At 38.2% G+C, this 19395-nt stretch overlaps 1 protein-coding gene across 1 annotated transcript in view; it reads right to left on the bottom strand.

Annotated features, from left to right (window-relative positions):
- adam12b (ADAM metallopeptidase domain 12b) overlaps positions 1-19395 on the bottom strand; it is a 133714-nt gene that overhangs the window by 30558 nt on the left and 83761 nt on the right. The window contains exon 11 of the mRNA XM_053510115.1: positions 18876-19024. Coding sequence (XP_053366090.1) covers positions 18876-19024 — 149 coding nt within the window. The remainder of the gene's footprint in view (positions 1-18875; positions 19025-19395) is intronic.

Here is a 19395-nt window from a genome sequence, read left to right as displayed (position 1 = left end):
TACTTGGATGTCCTGTTTTTGCCTGTAACATCATTTCCAAACAAAAAATGTCATCAGAACTTCCTGGATTAGGACTAAACAGCTGTGTGGCCATAAGAATTTTGTGACGGAGACGCATCGCGCATAGTGACAATAAAATAAAATCAGCTGATGACTTTAATGTACTGAATGACCAGGTTTTTGACCAAACATTTATATCTAAATATAGATATAATACAGTTATACTGTATTGGCACTAAGCTTTGATTAGAGCACACAATGTGGTGGCCAGTTCTTGTGTGGAAATTATTTCTCATACTCGCTGGCCACCACATTGTGTGCTCTAATCAAAGTTAAAAGAACAAAATATTAGTGTTCGTCTTTTTTTTTTTTGGCCCGATTGTAAGCCTACTTGGTTTAAGTTAAAGATATTTAGTTTGAGTGACCTGTTAAAAACATAAAAAAAAGATCTTTGAATAAATAGTAACTTCGATAACAGCGAACACAAAAACACAAAACACAAAAAACATGGACCCAATGGCTATGCTTCATGAACACTTGTAAGTTAAACATCACTTTTTTTACTGCATGCTACTGGTATATATATATATATATATATATATATATATATATATATATATATATATACTGTATATATAGAGTACACACACAAAATATAGTTTGGCATCTAATAATTAAAGAAATATTTTATAGTTCATTACATCAGATGTAGTTAGATGTGACTTCTATTATTATATTAACTTTTTTTCTTACATGTTCTCTTTGAGTTAATTGGTTCTCAGGTTTTCTCCCATCTTCCAAAAGCATGCCAGTAGGCTTCTTGAAAATTGCCCTTACATATGATTGCGTGTGTGTGTGTGCGTGTTTATTGTGTACAATGTCTTGAGATGGACTGGGATCACTTTCCTCATCTCATACCCAGTGCTGTTTTCTCAGCTACAAAAAAAATCATTTATGGGCACCAAAGGTTCTTAAACTAGTGACAAATCTATAGACCTGTATATTGTGTATACAAAGACTTCTGATTCCCATGGCTAAAAACTATTTCACAAAATTTCATCTTTTTTTGACAGAGAATGTTATTAACAACATGACCTTTATGACTCTGCAAAACTATGAAAATTGTTCTTATAGGAAATAGTGGAATTTCTGTGGCATGCAATTTCATTGCATTTAGTCCCTCACTACCTTCACACCCAGCTATTTCCTCCTGCTTAACCCCTCACTGCAACCTCATCTAAAAAATGATGTTGAACTATCATCTGAAAAAGAAATGCCCTTCCAACATTGCAATCAGACTGCTGTTTTATACTAAGGATGGAATGATAATGACATGTTGTCATAAATGTGAAGTGAGAGATACAGAATTTAGGAATCAATCATGAAGCACTAATGGCCATAACATTTGACAGTAACAAACCCAAACATACATAGGGTTATAGGAGTTGAGCTGAGTGTGTGCAGAATTACTAAATACCAAAATTGTGCACATCAGTATTCAGTTGTGTCGGGATTGTGTGTGAGGTGGAGTTTGTCCATTTGCCTGAAACAGAAGCTTTTCTATTATGATATTTACGTAACCTAAGCTTATTTTTTCTTGCATGCTATGGGCTTTACCAAGAAGTAGTGTTATTGTAATGACATTAAATAGCAAAGAAATAGTAAGCCCTGTAAGCCTAAAATGATAGTACTTTGTTGTAGTGGTTAGCACTGTCGCCTTGTACCTCCAGGGTCTGGGTTTGATTCCTGGCCTGGTTCAATTCCCGTCTCTGTATGCATGGAGTTTGCATGTTCTCCCCGTGCTTGGTGTGTTTGCTCTGGGTACAAAGTCCAAAGATATGCAGATTAGGGTAACTGGTGTTCTCAAATTGCCTGTAGTGTGTGAATGACTGTGTAAGTGTGTGTATGTGCGTGCCCTGTGATGAATTGGCACCCTGCCTCGTGCCCTAAGTCCTCTGGGATAGGCTCCAGGGCCCCCGCTACCCTGTATACAGGATAAAGCGATATAGACAATGAGTAAGTGAGTTAGTAAGCATAATATGTCATGCTGAGCACCGTCCATTTAAAGTCCATGATTTTTCATAGCCATTTGTTTTTCAGACAGACAGCATTTAAGATAACAGCATGTTAATCAAATGTGTGTCTACAGGAATTTCTTTTTTTTTAATATATATATATATATATATATATATATATATATACATTTCTTTGTTTAAATTTTAAACAAAAATTTACTTAAAGTGAGATTTAAACTGTGGGTGAGTGATGAGTTCTCAGAAATACTCTCTTACAATTTGAGTCCTGGATTATGCCCATGCCATCATGAAAGAAAAATTGCATACCTGGTTATTCAGTACATTAAAGCAGGCAGCTGACTCCTTTTTATTGCCACCTTTATTGCTGAGCCTAGACCTGACCACCTGAAGTAACTCCAGATTCTTGTATAGTGGACGCTAAGCATGATGGGTGCATCGCTTCATGCGCTTCTCTTCTTACTCTAACACAACCATCGCTCTGGAATTGGCTCAACCTGGACTCATCAGATCACATGACTTTTTGCCATTTCTCCAAATCTAATCTTTATGGCTCCTAGCAAACTGAAACTTTTGTTCTCCTTTGTCTTACTAACGAGTAGTTTTCTTATGGCCACACAGGGATTGTTAATTCCCAATCATGTCAATCCTCGCTACACTATGTCTGTAGAAATGCTCTTACTTTCACTATTAAACTAGTTGTGATTTCAACTATAAGTTTTTTATGCAACTTTATCAAGTCATCTCTTATCCGACATTTGGACAAAGAAGACACCAGTTGGTCAGGTTTAACTAGCAGAAGCTTTCCTCATTCTTCCATTATGCAGGACCTACAGTTGCACCATTGTATGGGGTATTTGTTGCCATATTTTGCACTTCATAATGCACCACACATTTTCAATTGGAGCAGGCAGGCCAGTGTAGCAGCCGTACTCTGTGTTTAGCTGCCATGCATCTGTAATCTGAGCAGAATGCGGTTTGGTGTTATACTGCTGGAAAATACAGGAATGTCTCTAAAAAAGACAGTGTTTGGATGGCAGTATTTGTTGCTCCACAAAGAAAATATTTTTCTGCAGTAATATTGCCCTTACAGATGCAATTTTCTCCTGCCATGGGCACTGGCACCCCCATACCATGAGTGATGCTGGCTTTTGGACCTGATGCTGGTAACGGCTTGGAAAGTCCTTTTCCTGTTTGACTTAGAAAACATGATGGCTGTTGTTTTTAAAAAGCTACATGAAATTTTGACTCATCGGACCGCTGTCCATTTCAGATGAGACTGAGCTTAGAAAAGTCTTTGGCATCTCTGGACAGGATTAATGTACGGCTTTCTAAAGCCTTGAGTCGCATTTGTAAATGCAGCAACACATTATGTTAATGGACAAAGGTTTACCCAAAGCGTTCCCAAACCCACATTATGATATCAACTAAGCATGACAGGTTTTTAAGACAGTGATGTCTGAGGAACCGGAGATAATGCATATTTAGAGGTGGCTTTCACCCCTAACCTGTATACATTGAAATTTGAGGGGTTAACTTGAATTTCTTAATTATACCGTGTATACTGTACTGTTTGGCAAATCAGCGAGCCTCATCCCTTAGTTGCTCTAGGAGGACTAGGTCATTTATTACTCCTTATTTACTCTAACATAATTGGTTCACTGGTTTAAGAGCACTTGTTTCCCACCACCTTGTAATTTTTACTGCCCACATTGTTATTAGTCTTAAATTGGTTCTGGCTCAATTTATTTTGAAGGGTGTTGCAGCAACCAGATTTGAAAAGAGTGCATATTTTCAATAAACAATTAAATTCACATAATAAATCATACATTAATAGGCTGTTTAGTGTTTTCAATACAGTACAAGATGAATAGACTTTACAGATGACTCTTTTTTGTTTTTAATTGCCAATTTCTAAACTGTCCCAATTATGTTGAGTTGTAGTATGTTGGACGTTTTTATTTATTTTTTTAACACAATTCCAGTAAATTTTTACAAAAAATGTTTTCCTTGCTTGATGCAGGCCAATAATTTCAGCCTTGTGAAACAACATTTTTGGTCAGGCAGTTCGACATACGTTCTGCACACAATTGATCATTTCTAGACTTTGATTTAGGATCTCTTAGCTCCATTGTGAGCAAAAAGTAACTGCTGTTGGATGATACAAAAAAACAAAATGCATATACAGTACCAGAACCTTCTGTAAGTTACTGTATTATGAAAGTGTAAGTGTATAAATTTTGTTAATGTAAAATGCATTCGGATTGGTTCACCTAATCAATATCGCTCTTACTCACTGTCTATACCACATTATTCTGTATACAGGGTCACAGGAGGCCTGAAGCCCATCCCAGAAGACTTAGGGCACGAGGCAGGGTATACCCTGGACAGGGTGCCAATCCATCGCAGTGTACACACATACACATTCACATGCTCGTTTACACACTCCGGGCAATTTGAGAAGCTGATTAACCTAATCTGCATGTTTTTGGACTGTGGGAGGAAACCGGAGAACCCCGAGGGAACCCATCGAGCACGGGGAGAACATGCAAACTCCATGCACACACACCCCCAAGGAGGAAATCGAACCTGGACCTAATGAACATGATTAGTGTTATTAGCTTTACTATTATTACTACTATTACAGTATGTTCAAATTTATTTATGATTAATATGATTGATTCTAATTTATGTATATTTCTGCATTTGTCCCATATTTGTTTATTCCTACACTGTCACTTCCTTTTATGTTCTGTTATAGTGCAATAAGGAAAACTGTGATCTGTTTGTTTTTACAGGATTAAATGCCAGAGTTTAGTTTTATGATGGTGGTTAAGATACTACTGAAAAGAAAAACATCTTTATTACATCTACTTAAAAATCTGGTATAATCAGATATATGAACTACACTCCTTACACTTTAGGACCTGCATAAGCCATCTCTGAGACCTTTCCCAGCATAAATACTGACGTCGCCAACTTTGAATATGATTTGAATACTTAAGTCATCAACCCTGAATAATGACATAAAGCCCAAGAATCTGGCCCCAGTTTTTGGAGTCAAATAGTAATAGCAAGAGCAAGAAGGGCTTTTGGCATGTTAAGTATTTGGCACTGAAGCTTGGCTGGGAGTTACAGGAGCTTTGAGCATTTGGCATAGAGCAAAGTTGGAAGGCCTGGTGGCAGGTCAGACTGGTTCACAGAGCTCGGAACAGCAAGACAGGGAGCCGGAATAAGACGGCGTTCAGAAGACTGAGCTGTAAAGTGTGTGTGAGTGACATTTTCCTGCCAGTACACTCTCCAGCAGTGCTGCAGGAAGTATGCAGATAAGGAAAGCCAGCCATGCAGACAAGCGTGAAAACACACACTACACACACACCACACACAAGTCAAGTGTGCGTGTCCACTCAGACCCTCTCAGATTCTCCGCTCGCTTCGCTCTCTTCTTTGCTGCCAAACCAAAGTGATCCCTCTGTTCCTAACCGCAATCTGTGCAACCCCTTAAACCCCCCCTTTGGAATCACTTCACACAATTATCTCAGTGCCCAGCAAATCCTTCAGCCCTGATTCACACTTTACTTCCATGTTTGGTCCACTAAATCCTCACACTAAACCCTAGGCCCAGTAATGTTATTCTCGAACCACTAAAAAGCTCGAGTTTGTGTGGCTCATATTCTTTTCTTTTGCTCATTTTTCAAGGACAGAGAAAAGGATGAAAAGACATCTACTTATAGCAAATACGGCTTGAAATCAGCTCTGACTTTCAAAGGCGTCAACATTATACAGCCGACTCCAGATTTATTGGCACATTGTCTTGTATAAGTCCTATTTTTTAGCCTGTTTGTCAAAATGATTGCCACTAGAAAGGTAAATAAAAAAAACATTTTCCCTTAAAACCTTGCCACACCACTGTGCATAAAAGCACCTTGTTCGTCTTCAAATCTGCAATTCTGTATCTTTGTCACTTGTTCTGTTGTGGTTTCAACACAAAATACACAGCTGAAGGTTGACGTAAATAATTTAGGTAAATGATATGAAAATATACAGTACAAATGCTTAAACAGTTGAACAGTTACTAAAAACAGGCATAGTGCCTGAGCCCTAAGGCCTCACGGTTCCAGGATTAAGGGTTCAAGTCCCATCAAACTGTATACAGAACCCAAACATCCTCTAGGTACTCCAGTTTTCTTTCACATTCCAACTTGCAAGGTAGGCTAATTGGTGTTTCCAAACTGCTAGTGGGCCAGGGGTAGCTCAGTGGTTAAGGCATTGGACTACGGTTTGGAAGATCCCAGGTTCAAACCCCACAACCACCAAGTTGCCACTGTTGGGCCCTTGAGCAAGGCCCTTAACCCTCAACTGCTCAGATGTGTAATGAGATAAAAATGTAAGTCGCTCTGGATAAGAGCGTCTGCTAAATGCCCAAATGTAAATGCTAGTGGTTGTATGTGCTTGTGTGCCCTACAAGCACATACATGAATTGCGACCTCATCCAGGATGTACCCCGCCTTGTTTAGTCCTGAGTTCCCTGAAATTTTCTTTAAGCCGAGGTCTGAATTTCATGTTTGTGTTAGGATTCATATCTCTACATACTGTATGCATTCGTTGTAAGGCAATAAAAAAACAAGCAATTTAAAATTTCCATAGCATTTCAATAATATTGATGGTCAAATTTTATTAAAAATGTTAAATATGTGGACAATGTCAAGTTGCTAAATTGTAAATAGAAGTAAAACGACTCTGGTCATACTAGGCTCTCAGTGAGGGTATTTTAAACGCCCTCACCTCAGACCGCTGTTTTTTTCTCTTTTTGGCGCTTCACATTTCTGACTTTTATTATCGCCACGGTTTCACAATATATGAGACAAACTGGTTTTAAGCTTTTGGAAGGAAGAATAAACATATATTTATGTCTATTCATCTTTGAAGGTTCAGTTTTCATAGTCTACTTTCCTTTTTTTTGGAGTATGGCATGTTGAGTTACAATGTTTGTTTCTTCTGCACACTCTGTCTACACATGGGAAACTATCACATTGGTAGACTGTTGAGTGACACATACTGTATAGCCACGCCTACCTCAAGAGGCTAAACAATAAATTACTGGTATATTAATTATTTTCACGCCCAATGCCCAAACCCCAACAAATGGAGTCAGGCCCGGTCTGGATAAAATGAGAGGGTTTCGTCAGGAAGTGCACCCAGCGTAAAACCTCTTCCAGGCTGTTGTGCAGATCGAATGGTCCGCTGTGGTGCCCCCTCGACGGGAGCAGCCGAAAGACTAACAATTATTAAAAAAGCATTAAAGTCCGGATAGAAACGTCACTTGTTCTGGATCCGGACAGCGGATCGTCATTTAGTGATGCCTGCTTTACCGGATAAGTAGTTTAGAGAATGAGTGAATGAGAGAAAGGATGTGTGGACAGACTGCTCCACTGCATTGTAAGGAACGGCATTACAGTTTCAAAATTGCTCAGATTATAGGCAATTTAATTATTTTTCTACAGATTGGAATAATCCTGGACCTGGACCATGTTTCAAAGTGGATGGGCTACAACTTTGAAAGCACTGTTGAGTTAAAGAAACATCTGAATGAAAGACTACTTAACTGTATTTTCCAGTTAACTCACATTCTGCTATTAAATATTTTTGTGAGCCTTGAACGTCTATAATCTGGGGGTGTTCATTTTTAGCATATTTATCATATTGATGGCAGAACGGTGGTTTAATGGTCTTGGGGTTAGGGTCAGGGTTAGGGTTTAATCAATCCCATTTTTGGTCTGTGTGTGTAAAGTTTACATGTTTTCCCTATGTGTGTTGAGTTTCCTCCGGTTACTACTAGTTTGTAAATGTCAAAAATATCCTATATTTCATAAAGAAGAACATAAAAAGTTACAGGAGGTTTTCATTTTTTTTTTATGCTCTTTCAGATTTTTCTAAATTGGCTGTTTTGTTTTGATATTTTGACTTATGGAATTACACTTAGGATCAAAACCTTTAATGTTTTTGCATTGCCTGGGTCTGACTTGCATCAAAAGCAACAGCGCATTAAATTTTACCAGCATTTAAACTCTGTGATTTGTCAGCCCATGTGTACTGAACTGTGACATTCGCTCCGCTGCTGTGAATTCTGGATATTTCCAATATTATATTCGCAAGTTCGTACAGGAAGGAAATGAGGCAATGGTCTATGGCCTTAAGTTTGACAACTGTGCACTAAAAAGTAAAATTATCACACTGTATGTGTGTGTGTTTGTGAGCGTGTGTGTGTGTATAATGTTTTTTTTCTTCCCAAATGTGTGCTGAAGTTCTCTGAAGTTCAGTGTTTTTTCAGAAAGCCAATCACTCCAAGCATCATGCTGAGCATATCTCTGTTCAAGCGCCAGTGCTTTAGACATCTTAAAGCATGCTTTTTTTAGTGGAAAAAAAGTGAGATCAGGTCTACAGCAAGGCCAGCTCTTTCCTCGCAAGCAAGCAAAACTGACAGGACGACTGATTATGGAAAACAAATTCTACAGCAGAGAGTGAGTGAGTGCGTGAGTAAGAGAGACAGAGATAGAAAAGTATTCATTGTAGAAAATAAATAAATAAATTTGAACGAAAAAAGGTTCCGCAGCTCAAATCCTAAAAAGTGTCTTTACAATTCACTCAGACAGCAGGTCATCTCGGCTATCTGGGTCACTTGTAGGAAAACGTACGTGCTCTTTTTCCGTGCCCGTCTCTGTTTCATTCTCTCACACATTCTCTCTCTCTCTTTCTCTCTCACACACACACGCACATTGCTGATTATTATTTCAGCTGAGCTCATGTGTTGCCTGAATGTTCCTGGAAGGGGTTGGGAGTTCCACTGGATGATGTTAGCTTAAAGCCTTCTTCTTGAGACCAGAACTCCAACATTGTTAAAGTTCCATCATCACGTCCGATATCAAAACCCACTCAGGCATTCCCACACTCTAACATACACATGCATATTCACATACTGCCTTTCCTCCTACTTGACACTCACCTCCACACACCAAGACACATCTATCACCTCTATTAACACCAAAGGACAAATGCATGCACTGCTCGATATTAGATAGCCCACATTTTACACCTGGACCTTTTCGGTGCACTCGACCAAGTGACCTTATTACAACCGTTCTGATAACAGTGCTGCGTGTGAAATGTGTATCAGACATTCATTTAATCAGTGACGCTTAGTTACCAATTTGGAATCAGGACACCATTGTGCTGGGCATCGCTGAGGTGTTAACAGAGTCGTTTGTGATTAGGCATGCAGGCATTGCAATGAAAGGCCATTGTGATATGCAGTCTGTGATAGCATCAGATGTGCTTGCTCCATAAATGCCATCTGACACGCTTCATATTGCAGACACATTTGCTTCTCTCGCTCATAATCTAAACTCTATTTCAACCAGTAAGTGAAGATTGACTGGTATTAGAAAAGGAAGAAGAAGAAAAATTTTGTTTTTGCAACATAGACTTTACAGCACAGTGGAACACTTTCCTTCAGCTTTCCAAGCTTGTTAGGAACTCAGAGTCGGATCAGATCAAACTTGAACCAGGTGGTTGTCAGATGGAATCACTAAAGCATCACAGTAAACATCACCAACCTCAGACAATCGCCACCTTTTACAAGATATCATCTGCAATAAACCCAAATACCTTTGAACAGCCAAACTGTTTTAATAGCACCCAGGAGACTATAAAAAAGCAACTGTCTACACAAATCCAAATAGATTTAAATTTAAAATGCAGTATAAACATGTCCAACAAATACATTCATGACCACTTTCACAATTTGAACCCAAGACGCCAACTAATCACAAAACATCCAGTGTGATTAAAAAGAGAGTTCTACTCTTTTAGTTCCCAGGATGAAAGCTGCCTTGTAGAGAGTTCATTTCATTCTTTATTAGCATGTGGTTTATATGTGCACAGCAGCTGAGCATTCATTTAGCATTTACTTGCCAACAAAATTACCGCCATAATTGAAAAGAAAGGGAAAAATGTGAGCATATGAGCATTCATCTGTTCTTTCTTTTATTTCATTTCCACTTTTCTTGGATGGAATAGAGGAGTTGCACTCACCCACTCATCTTCTATACCACCCTATCCTGTATTCAGGGTTGCGGGACCTTGAGCCTATCCCAGGAGACTTAGGGCACATGGCAGGGTACACTCTGAAAAGGGTGCCAATCCATCGCAGAGCACACACACTACAGGAAATTTGTGAACACCAATTAGCCTAACCTGCATATCTTTGGCCTGTGGAAGGAAACCCACCAAGCACAAGGAAAACATGCAAACTTTATGCACACAAAGACGAGAATCGAGCCTGGCCGGGAATCGAACCCGTACCTGGGTGTTCGAGGTGACAGTGCTAACCACTTTTCCTTCAGTGCTTTTTTTTTTTTTTTTTTTTTTTTATTAGTTGCAACATTGAAACTGTACTGAAAACATCCAAGTTATAAAAAAACATGTATTATTATGTATGAGTTATAGCTATAGAAAGTAGCTACATGAACATTTAGCTTTAGGACAGCTTGGCACACTCATGGCATTCAGAATTATGAAATTCACATTATGGCGTGAAACACTCAGTGAAGTAAAGAGAAAACACTTTACTCATTACTTCGATCATGAATTTAAGTTAAGAAATGAAGGTCAGTCAATCCGGAAAAAATCTTAAGAACTTTGAATGTATCCCCAAGTGCAGTCGGAAAGGAAGACCAAGAGCTACCTCTGCTGCAGAGTATAAGTTTATTAAAACAACCAGCCACAAAAACTTCCAAATTATAGCACCTGAGATTAGAGTCCAAATACAGTAAATACTTCTCGGAGTATCAAGCGGCAGACATGGTCCAACACCCACTATTCAGAGGAGACTGCGTGAGTCAGGCCCTTATGGTTGAATTGCAGCAAAGAAGCCATTACTAAGGAAGAACAACAAGCAGAAGAGACTTACTTGGGCCAAGAAACACATGAAATGGACATAAATGGAAAACTGTCCTTTGGTCTGATGTAAAATGTTTGATTCTAAATCCTGTCTTTGTTAGACATGGAGACAGGTGATCAAACAGGACCTGAATGTGTGATTCCTGGCTACCTCAGCATTTTGCAGTGACATGCCATCCCACTTAGTGACACCATAATTTCCTGACACGACACTAACCGCAACACACCTCTAGGTTATGTAAAAGCTTTTTTGTCTAAAGGGAGTGATGATCAGATGACCTGGTTTCCATAATCACACAATCCAAATCAGGTTGAGATGATTTGGTATGAGTTGGACCAGAGAGTAAAGGCAAAGGAGCAAACAAGTCTGCAACACCTCTGGGAACTCCTTCAAGATTGTTGGAAAAACCATTCCAGATGACTACCTCATGAGGCTGACTGAGAGAATGCCAAGTGTGAGCAAAGATCACATCAAATCAAAAAGTTCTTTAAGGAACAGAAAATATCAAACATATTCTGAATTACTGAACGAGATTGGACTAGTGATCAGAAGGTTCCAGGTTCAAATCCGACCACCAAGTTGCCACTGTTAAACTCTTGGGCAAGGCCGTTAACCCTCAGGTGCTTAGATGTATGAATAGATAAAAATGTACTGTACGTCGCCCTGAATAAGGGCATCTGCCAAATGCTCAAATGTAATGTAAATGTTATAATGATGTAAGCAGAAGAATAATCTAATCAATATTTGGTGTGACTGCACATTGGCTTCAAACCAGCATTAAGCCTTGAATCCTTTTGGTATGTTTGGTTAACAGACTCGAAGGCAAGTGCAAAATACTTTGATGGATCACTGATGCCTTGCAGCTAGTGGTCTAGTGGCTTCTGTAAAGGTGCAAACCCAGCAAAGTCATTGTATCTATTTTAAGAAAGAAAGAATTCTTTTAAAACAACAGCCCTGAAAATATTCTGTTCAGGAGATGTACCTGTTTCTCTGTACAACTTCTGTACATCACCCTTTCTCTCCGTTCATGGATTTAAAAATTGTTTACCTATTGTCAGAATTCATCACACAATGCAAGGTTGTTTTCACTTTAAAAAAACAAAACAATTTTCTCTTTATCCTATACCACTGTTCCCATCTGTCTAGTCACGCATTCCTCCCTATTTTTCTTTTTCTTACTGATTTACTTATTCTGGCTGTCTAACCTATTCATTCATCTCTCACTTAATGTGTGGGTCTGCTCCTGTACGTGCAAATCTTTTTGTCATTCCTGCCAACTGGGTATATTGTCTTTCTCTCACACTATGCATTTAAATATGTCTGTCAGTTGTGTTGTGATCAGTTGGATGCACGCAGACAACAATGTAATATAAAGGAAGTGTGTGAATCTGGGTGGTTATACAGTAGGTATTTATGTATAGAATAAATATACTATATATAGACAGTTTGACAGCAAAAGACAGTAAGCTGCATTCTTCTGTTTTGGCTAGAAGCTTCAATCTTCCATGAATTGATTGAACTAAATGCGTTCGGTTGATTTTTGGAGAATGTTGAGGCCAAGAATAAGGACATTTACTACCTGTTACTGCTATTGCAGCTTTCCCAGCAGAAATAAATTGCAGGAATGCATCGCTTAATGTTAACAATACATTCTCTGAAATATGATATCCATCCAAGTCATTTACATATACCAAGTTTTGTCAGATAATATAGTAGTTTTTCCTCTTGCTTTTGCTTTCATCAGCACTAGTTTTGCTGCATTTGGAAGCCATGATGCATTTAGAAAACGAAGCACAGATATAACATTAAAACAGTTAAAATGACATTTATTGTAAGCTCGTGTGTTTGCTTTGTCTGGTTTGGCCTACTCCATCCCATTATGCTACAGCGTCAAGGGACCAGTAAACGATATGCAGTCAGTGGTTGTGTGAATAGACGCTAAACGGTGCAAACATACTATGAAGTGGATCTGTTTCAAAGAATCAATGTAAAGCCACTACTGGTTCATAGCATGAGTTTTCTTTATTCTTATTAAAACCATCTACTGTGACAAAATGAGGGATGGAGTTATACTGTAGCTTTTTGCAAGAAATTAAAAAAATTAAAATCACACTAAAAAAATCAAAAGAATTCTGACATTTGTTGCCATTTGTCCTTTTTAACACCCTTGTGACTAAAAAAAAAACAAGCACAAAATATTCATCAGTTTGGAATAATTCTTGCATTAAAAAAAAAAAAAAAATCTTAAAAATGCAAAAATTAGTTCTTATTTCACTGTAAAACTGTTTATATCTGTATATGAATGCAGCTATGGAGTATCATGGGTAAGTCAATATGCCAAAAATAGGTAATTTTTTTTTTGCAAATAATGTAAAAGGTTTCTGCTTAAATGCCAGATTTCTAAAGACAGAGTAGATGTAGTTCCCTTTCCACTTTGAAACATGGAAGTTGGGTCTTTTTTTATGATGATTTGGCAACAAGGATACCGTTTGTTTATACCCCGCATAAAAAAGTGTCCTGATAGGCAAACAACATCTGGTCTTAAAGAACTTGTGTGTGATTCCAGACCCCAATTATTAATGTCCTAGACACCACCTCCACTCAGAACATTTGAATAATCCAATCTGATTGGTGGGCGCCTGAAATGTCGAACTTTTCCTAAACTTTTTGTTTTATGGCGCAACCAAGGTGAGGAAAGTGAAGCAATGGAAGCACAATTCAGTTCAAAAAAGCATGATGCCGTCCAATAAACATGAACGGGAAGCACGGGCACTGGATCTGTCAATGAGCCATGTAAACAGGTCATGAGTGAAAGCGTATTTCTTTCGTTTGTACAAAAATATGGGTTTAAAAAAAATCTGGTTTCAATTTGAACCATAGAAAGGAAGTATTTAGGTTAGTCTACTGGAACAAAGCAATGGTGTACCAAAAAGAATAACATATTTGTTATTAGCGTCATAAACTTGTACTTTAAACGGTGAGGTTGGCTTTCGCAGATGTCTACATGTTGACAAAAAAAAAAAAAGATTCAACAGCATTAATGAATCTATTTTCTCCTTTGCTAAACCAGGTTTGATCAAGACTTTTTTGTGTGGTATTGGTGTTAAGGTTTGGATGAGGACTTTGCTTTAACTAAAAAAACCAAAAAAAAAAATTTAATGTAAAAGTCATGCATGCACACAATTACTATAGCTGTAATAAAGTTTAAGTTGTAGTTGTTTAGATCATTATTCTCTTAGGTCTATTTAATTCCATCCTTTGTGCTTACACATGCATGTGTTATTGCTTTTATGGTTAAATATGGTAAGGAAGTCTGTATCCTTCTTTAGGGAAGTGTAGGAAAATAGGGTGGTACTGTATCTTCCTGAATAATACACAGTCTCTCTAATCTAACAAACACATGTGGCACTATGTTTTGGAAAATACCACATGTGTTAGTTAGATTATACAGATTGTTTATTACTGTAGACAGGACAAGACAATTTTTTACCAAACGACTCAGTTTTATGTTTCCAAACACTCAAATTCTTGTCTGGTTAGATGGTGTGCACATCTGGGTTTAACATATTAATAACAATGATTTGTGATTAAAATGTTCTCTGTGATACCTGTATTAGGCATTAGGTGAGAACAAGACATTATTTGCACAGACGGTCAATTTAAGGCGTCTGGATATGGAATAGGATACACTTTTCATACTTTTTTTCTTTTTAAGCTGATAAGAAAAAAGCACAGCTTTTCATTTTACAGATAAACAAGAAAGTTCAAAACCTTCTATCCTGAAAATTGTCTCTAGGCGTGAAAGTGTTTCCTTTAATTGTTACCAGACGTTTATCCTGGACCTTTCACAGCCATTAAATAAACATCTTGTTTTTTTCTATTCTCGTCTAATGAAAATACAGTTTATAATTTGTATATTGTTACTGTAGGCTTTAACTGTGTATCTAATTTTCTTTTTTTGCTATAGGAACAAGAAGTAATTTAAACAAGCATGCAAATATATACCCTTTAGCCATCACAATTGTTCAAGCTGTGTTTCTTGCTTTGTTTTTTAAGAAAAACTTCTGACTAATCAGAATTGAGAGTTCAACAACTCTGGTTCAATCTACTTAGTTTAGGCTATAACTACCAATAGCCACATAATAAATGTCTACAATCAACCTACAATAAACACTAACCTACACTACCGTTCAGAAGTTTTAGAACAATTTCTAACTCCATGATTGTTCCTGATTTTTTATTTCTTTCTACATTGTAAAGGAATGCTGAAGGCGGCCAAAAAATGCATTAATCTCCTTTGAACAGTTGATGGTGAGATGTGTCTGCTACTTATGCTCTGTAAAGACTTCATAACGCCTCTAATGGCCTTCATGAGAGCCAGTTTCATTATGGTGCTTGACAGATTTTGCAAATGCACTTGACAATACTGTTCTTGCAAGAACTATTACAGAAAGGCTGATCTCTGTGTCTTAAAATAACAACTAACTGTTGTTTTTCTTGTTGTTACGTAATTACCTAATACCATATGTGTTATTTTATAGTTTTGAAATTCCCAGTTTTGTTGTAGAATCTAGAAAATAAATCACTGAACAAAAACAAACAAATTTGCAAGTGTTCTAAAACTTTTGAACGGTAGTGTATATGAAATCTAGGAAGCTGTATGAACTTAATCTTAACAGAAAACCATGTGTCTGCCAATGCCGCTGTATTCCACCACTCCACCTCATCACAGGCTACTTTTCACTTCATAAGCTACTTAGTAGTCAACACTGTCGCTTTGCACCTTCAGTGTCCAGGCTCGATTCCCGCCTTGAATCTGTGTGCATGGAGTTTACATGTTCTCCTCATGCTTGATGGTTTTCCTCCGGGTACTCCGGTTTCCTCGTACAGTCCAAAGACATGCAGATTGGGCTAATTGGTGTTCCCAAATTGCCTGTAGTGTGTGTGTGTGTGTTGCAATAAATTGGCAACCCATCCAGGATGTACCCTGCCTTGTGCCTCTTGGGATAGGCTCCAGTCCCCATGCGACCCTGTATACAGGATACAGCGGTATAGATGATTGAGTAAGTGAGTGAGAGTGAGTGAGAGTGAGTGAGTGAGTCACTATATCCCTGTATGCAAGTGCATTTTGGGATGTAATGAGATGACAGACCTGTGCACTGGTGCCTTCTTTTGTAAATAACACCCGTCACTATCAAGCGAGGTGCCGAAGTGTAGCAGAGCGTTTATGTATTCAAGGGCTGAAGGGCTTTAAAGCTACAAAAGCTGCACAGAAAACACAACAAGGCAAAATCCCGAAGACAAGCTCCTTTTTTTTTATCCTGTTTAGAAGGTAAAAAGGCAAACTCCATTGACTCTGCATGAGGGACTTCACATTCACCTTCTATTTTACATTCACTCGAGGCCCCTAGAGCGCCTGCTTTCTTTTTTTGGCGTGTTGCCATGTCGTTCTATGAGTGTATAGTAGAAGAATGGGCTTGCTCTCTTTGTTGTGGCTGGACTCCAGCAGTGAATCGCAGGTCCAACACAAACACCACACTGAGAGATAAGAACCGTGTAGCCGCAAGCTTGTGAATTGGTCCCAGCTGAGAGTGAAAGAGTGACTGCTGCTCTCACGCCTTTCAGACTAACTTCGAAACCTGCGATTAATTATAAGTTAAGGTAAGTCTTTGTTTGTCACATATACATTACTGAACAGTGAAATTCTTTCTTCGCATCTCCCAGTATAACTGGGGTCAAAGCGCAGGGCCCCTGGAGCAGATAGGGTTAAGGGCACTAACAGCAACTCAGGGCCTTAACCCTCGGATCTTTGACGTGACCAATGTGCCCAAAAGACAACCAGCTTGAGCTTTCCAGAACTGATGATGTTAAAGTTATAGCAATACATGGCTATGTGAGCATACAAACGGCTTGGGAATTTTCGCCTAAAGAACTGAAATTTGTCTCAGCAAGCGAAGCATTTTCGGCATACGAGCGACTGAATGCCGGCTTGCGCCTATGTTGTGCGTGTATATTTGGCAGTGCATGAGGTGACATATAGGCTTTGTTTTATCCCAATCAGCCCACGGGGAGAAAAGAACTGCTAATTTAAAATAAAAATAAAAAAATCAAGAGAAATATGTTAAAATTTTATTTAATTCCAAAATTCAACAGTATCGGATGGTAATATTCATGGGTGGTTGGAATGGATTATCTGCATTTACATTACTTCCTATGGGAAAATACATTACACAATATGAAAGAACCCTCCCCCGAAATGGATTAAATTCATATGCCGAGGTACCACTGTGACTGGTTCATAGAACATACCCAATTTTTCCATGCTACTGTACAACTGTGACAAATGTTTGTGCAACACAGGCTTCTCTGGACTTTACTGATTGCACTAATAACACTTGTGTTAACACTTAATAAATAAGTTTTAACATAAAACTATTATTATGCCTATAATTCTACATTTCTATGCTGCAAACTGCATGCCAGAGTGCTCTGGGCAAGGATGAGAGCACATCTGGTGAGAACAAGTTCATCCGTGAGAAATGAACCCTCTCAGATGTCATTGGCATACAGACATTACACTGCTGCCAGTTGAACAAACCGTGAATGTGAATTTAAGGTCATCTTACATTAGAATATTCCAGGGGGGGAAAAATGATATGAAATCGTCAAGGATTTTTTCCCCCACACTTTGTAGAATGTAGAATTTACTCTTAGTGCCAGTATTAACTTGTCCAATAAGCATGGAATATTTATAAGCATGCATTATAAAGCATTGCTTACATACTTTACTGGTGATTGCATCTTTGATGCTTACAATAATGTTTATGAATTTTAGACTATTCTAGACCATACAGATATTCTTTATTCTTTTCTGAAGACAAAATAGGGGAAGGGTGTCCTTCCAGTGTGTAGCATTAAACCTATTAATATCATACTTTTTTTGGGAAAACATACATTACTGTGCCTTTTAAAAGCCTTGAGCCACCTTTAAAAATCCAAGCAAATCTGGCTTTTTTAAAAGCAAAATTCAAAGTATAGCTACTAAAATCAGACAACAGCACCACAGGGAGAGTATATCTCATAAATATGTTTCATAATTATCAGTGCAACAATGTTCGAGCCTTAGTACGCTTATGATCCAGTTATGTACTTTGGCTCAAATAGGGGATCATTTAGCATGATTTACGCATGCCAGCGTCATCTTTTATTCTTAAACTCTGCAGACCAAAACTTGCTTCTCTGTATTCCCAAAGTCAGCAAAATCATCCTCCAAATGACAGGTAGATGAGTTACGTCCTCATTATCTGATAAGAGAAAATTGGCATCAGTCTGAGGACAGAACTCTTCCTTTATGAAGTGCCCTTTCCTTATCAAACCTGATGTTTACTCATGCCAGACTCTAGTCACATTAACCGTCACTCCTGGCAACTTTGTTATCACCACGTTCCAGATGCCATGAAGAAAACACTTTTCCACCCTGTTGTTGAGCCTGTGAGCTTTTTTACACCAAGATTTCTCTAAAGACTGATGAGATTTAGACATACATTGAAGCAGGAGTGTGTGTGCGCGCGTGTGTGTGTGTGTGCATGTGTCAAAAGAATGAGTCATTTTGAATTCAACTGCCTCCTGAACTATACGTGATAGAGGAATAGACAATCTTTTCAGAACCAGGAATGAACAGGTGTATGGAAAATCATTCAAATGAGCTAATTTGCTCTCCACAGGACACCTAAAAAGAGCATTAAAATGAACATAATAACTTGTCTCTTAGAGCTTCTGCTTTAGGCAATCACAACTATAATTAATATTATAGTCATTTATTAAAAATTACCTGGAAATTAAAACATAGTGACATTTATGCAGGTTGTATTTAGGAACCTCACCCTGTGGATGGTGTCATGATACAGCCTCCACGCTCTACGGTCATCCCACAGCCACAGCCTCGCTCTGGTGTGTCGTGGTTCATTCCAAAGTTGTGGCCTAATTCATGCGCTAATGTCACGGCCGCTCCTAGTGGATTGTCTGAATGATCCTGAATAAAGGAAAAAACATGAATTGATATAACTGAAAGGGATGTATGCGCACCATAAAATATAAATTTGTTTTTAAGGTATTATTGCTTCTTATTGCTCCCGGAATGAAGCATTCCTAAGGTGTACTGTATAAGTGTGTGTGTGTGTGTGTGTGTGTATATATACTGTATATACAGTATACTACTGTAGATGTTCCAGCAACTTTGCTCGATTGCATTTAAATGCACACTTATAAGCATGTTTAAGTAAATGTACAATGCCATCTGTTGAATTTTGAGATAAACTAATGATTTTTTTCAGGATGATTTTCGTTTAAATAAGGGCGTTATCTGTAAAAAATTCTAACTAGCATATCTTCTCTTCCCGTGGG

The sequence above is a fragment of the Clarias gariepinus genome, chromosome 13 (genome assembly GCF_024256425.1).
Source record: "Clarias gariepinus isolate MV-2021 ecotype Netherlands chromosome 13, CGAR_prim_01v2, whole genome shotgun sequence".
Taxonomy (NCBI): Eukaryota; Metazoa; Chordata; class Actinopteri; order Siluriformes; family Clariidae; genus Clarias; species Clarias gariepinus.
This window is presented reverse-complemented; position numbering and strand designations above follow the sequence as displayed.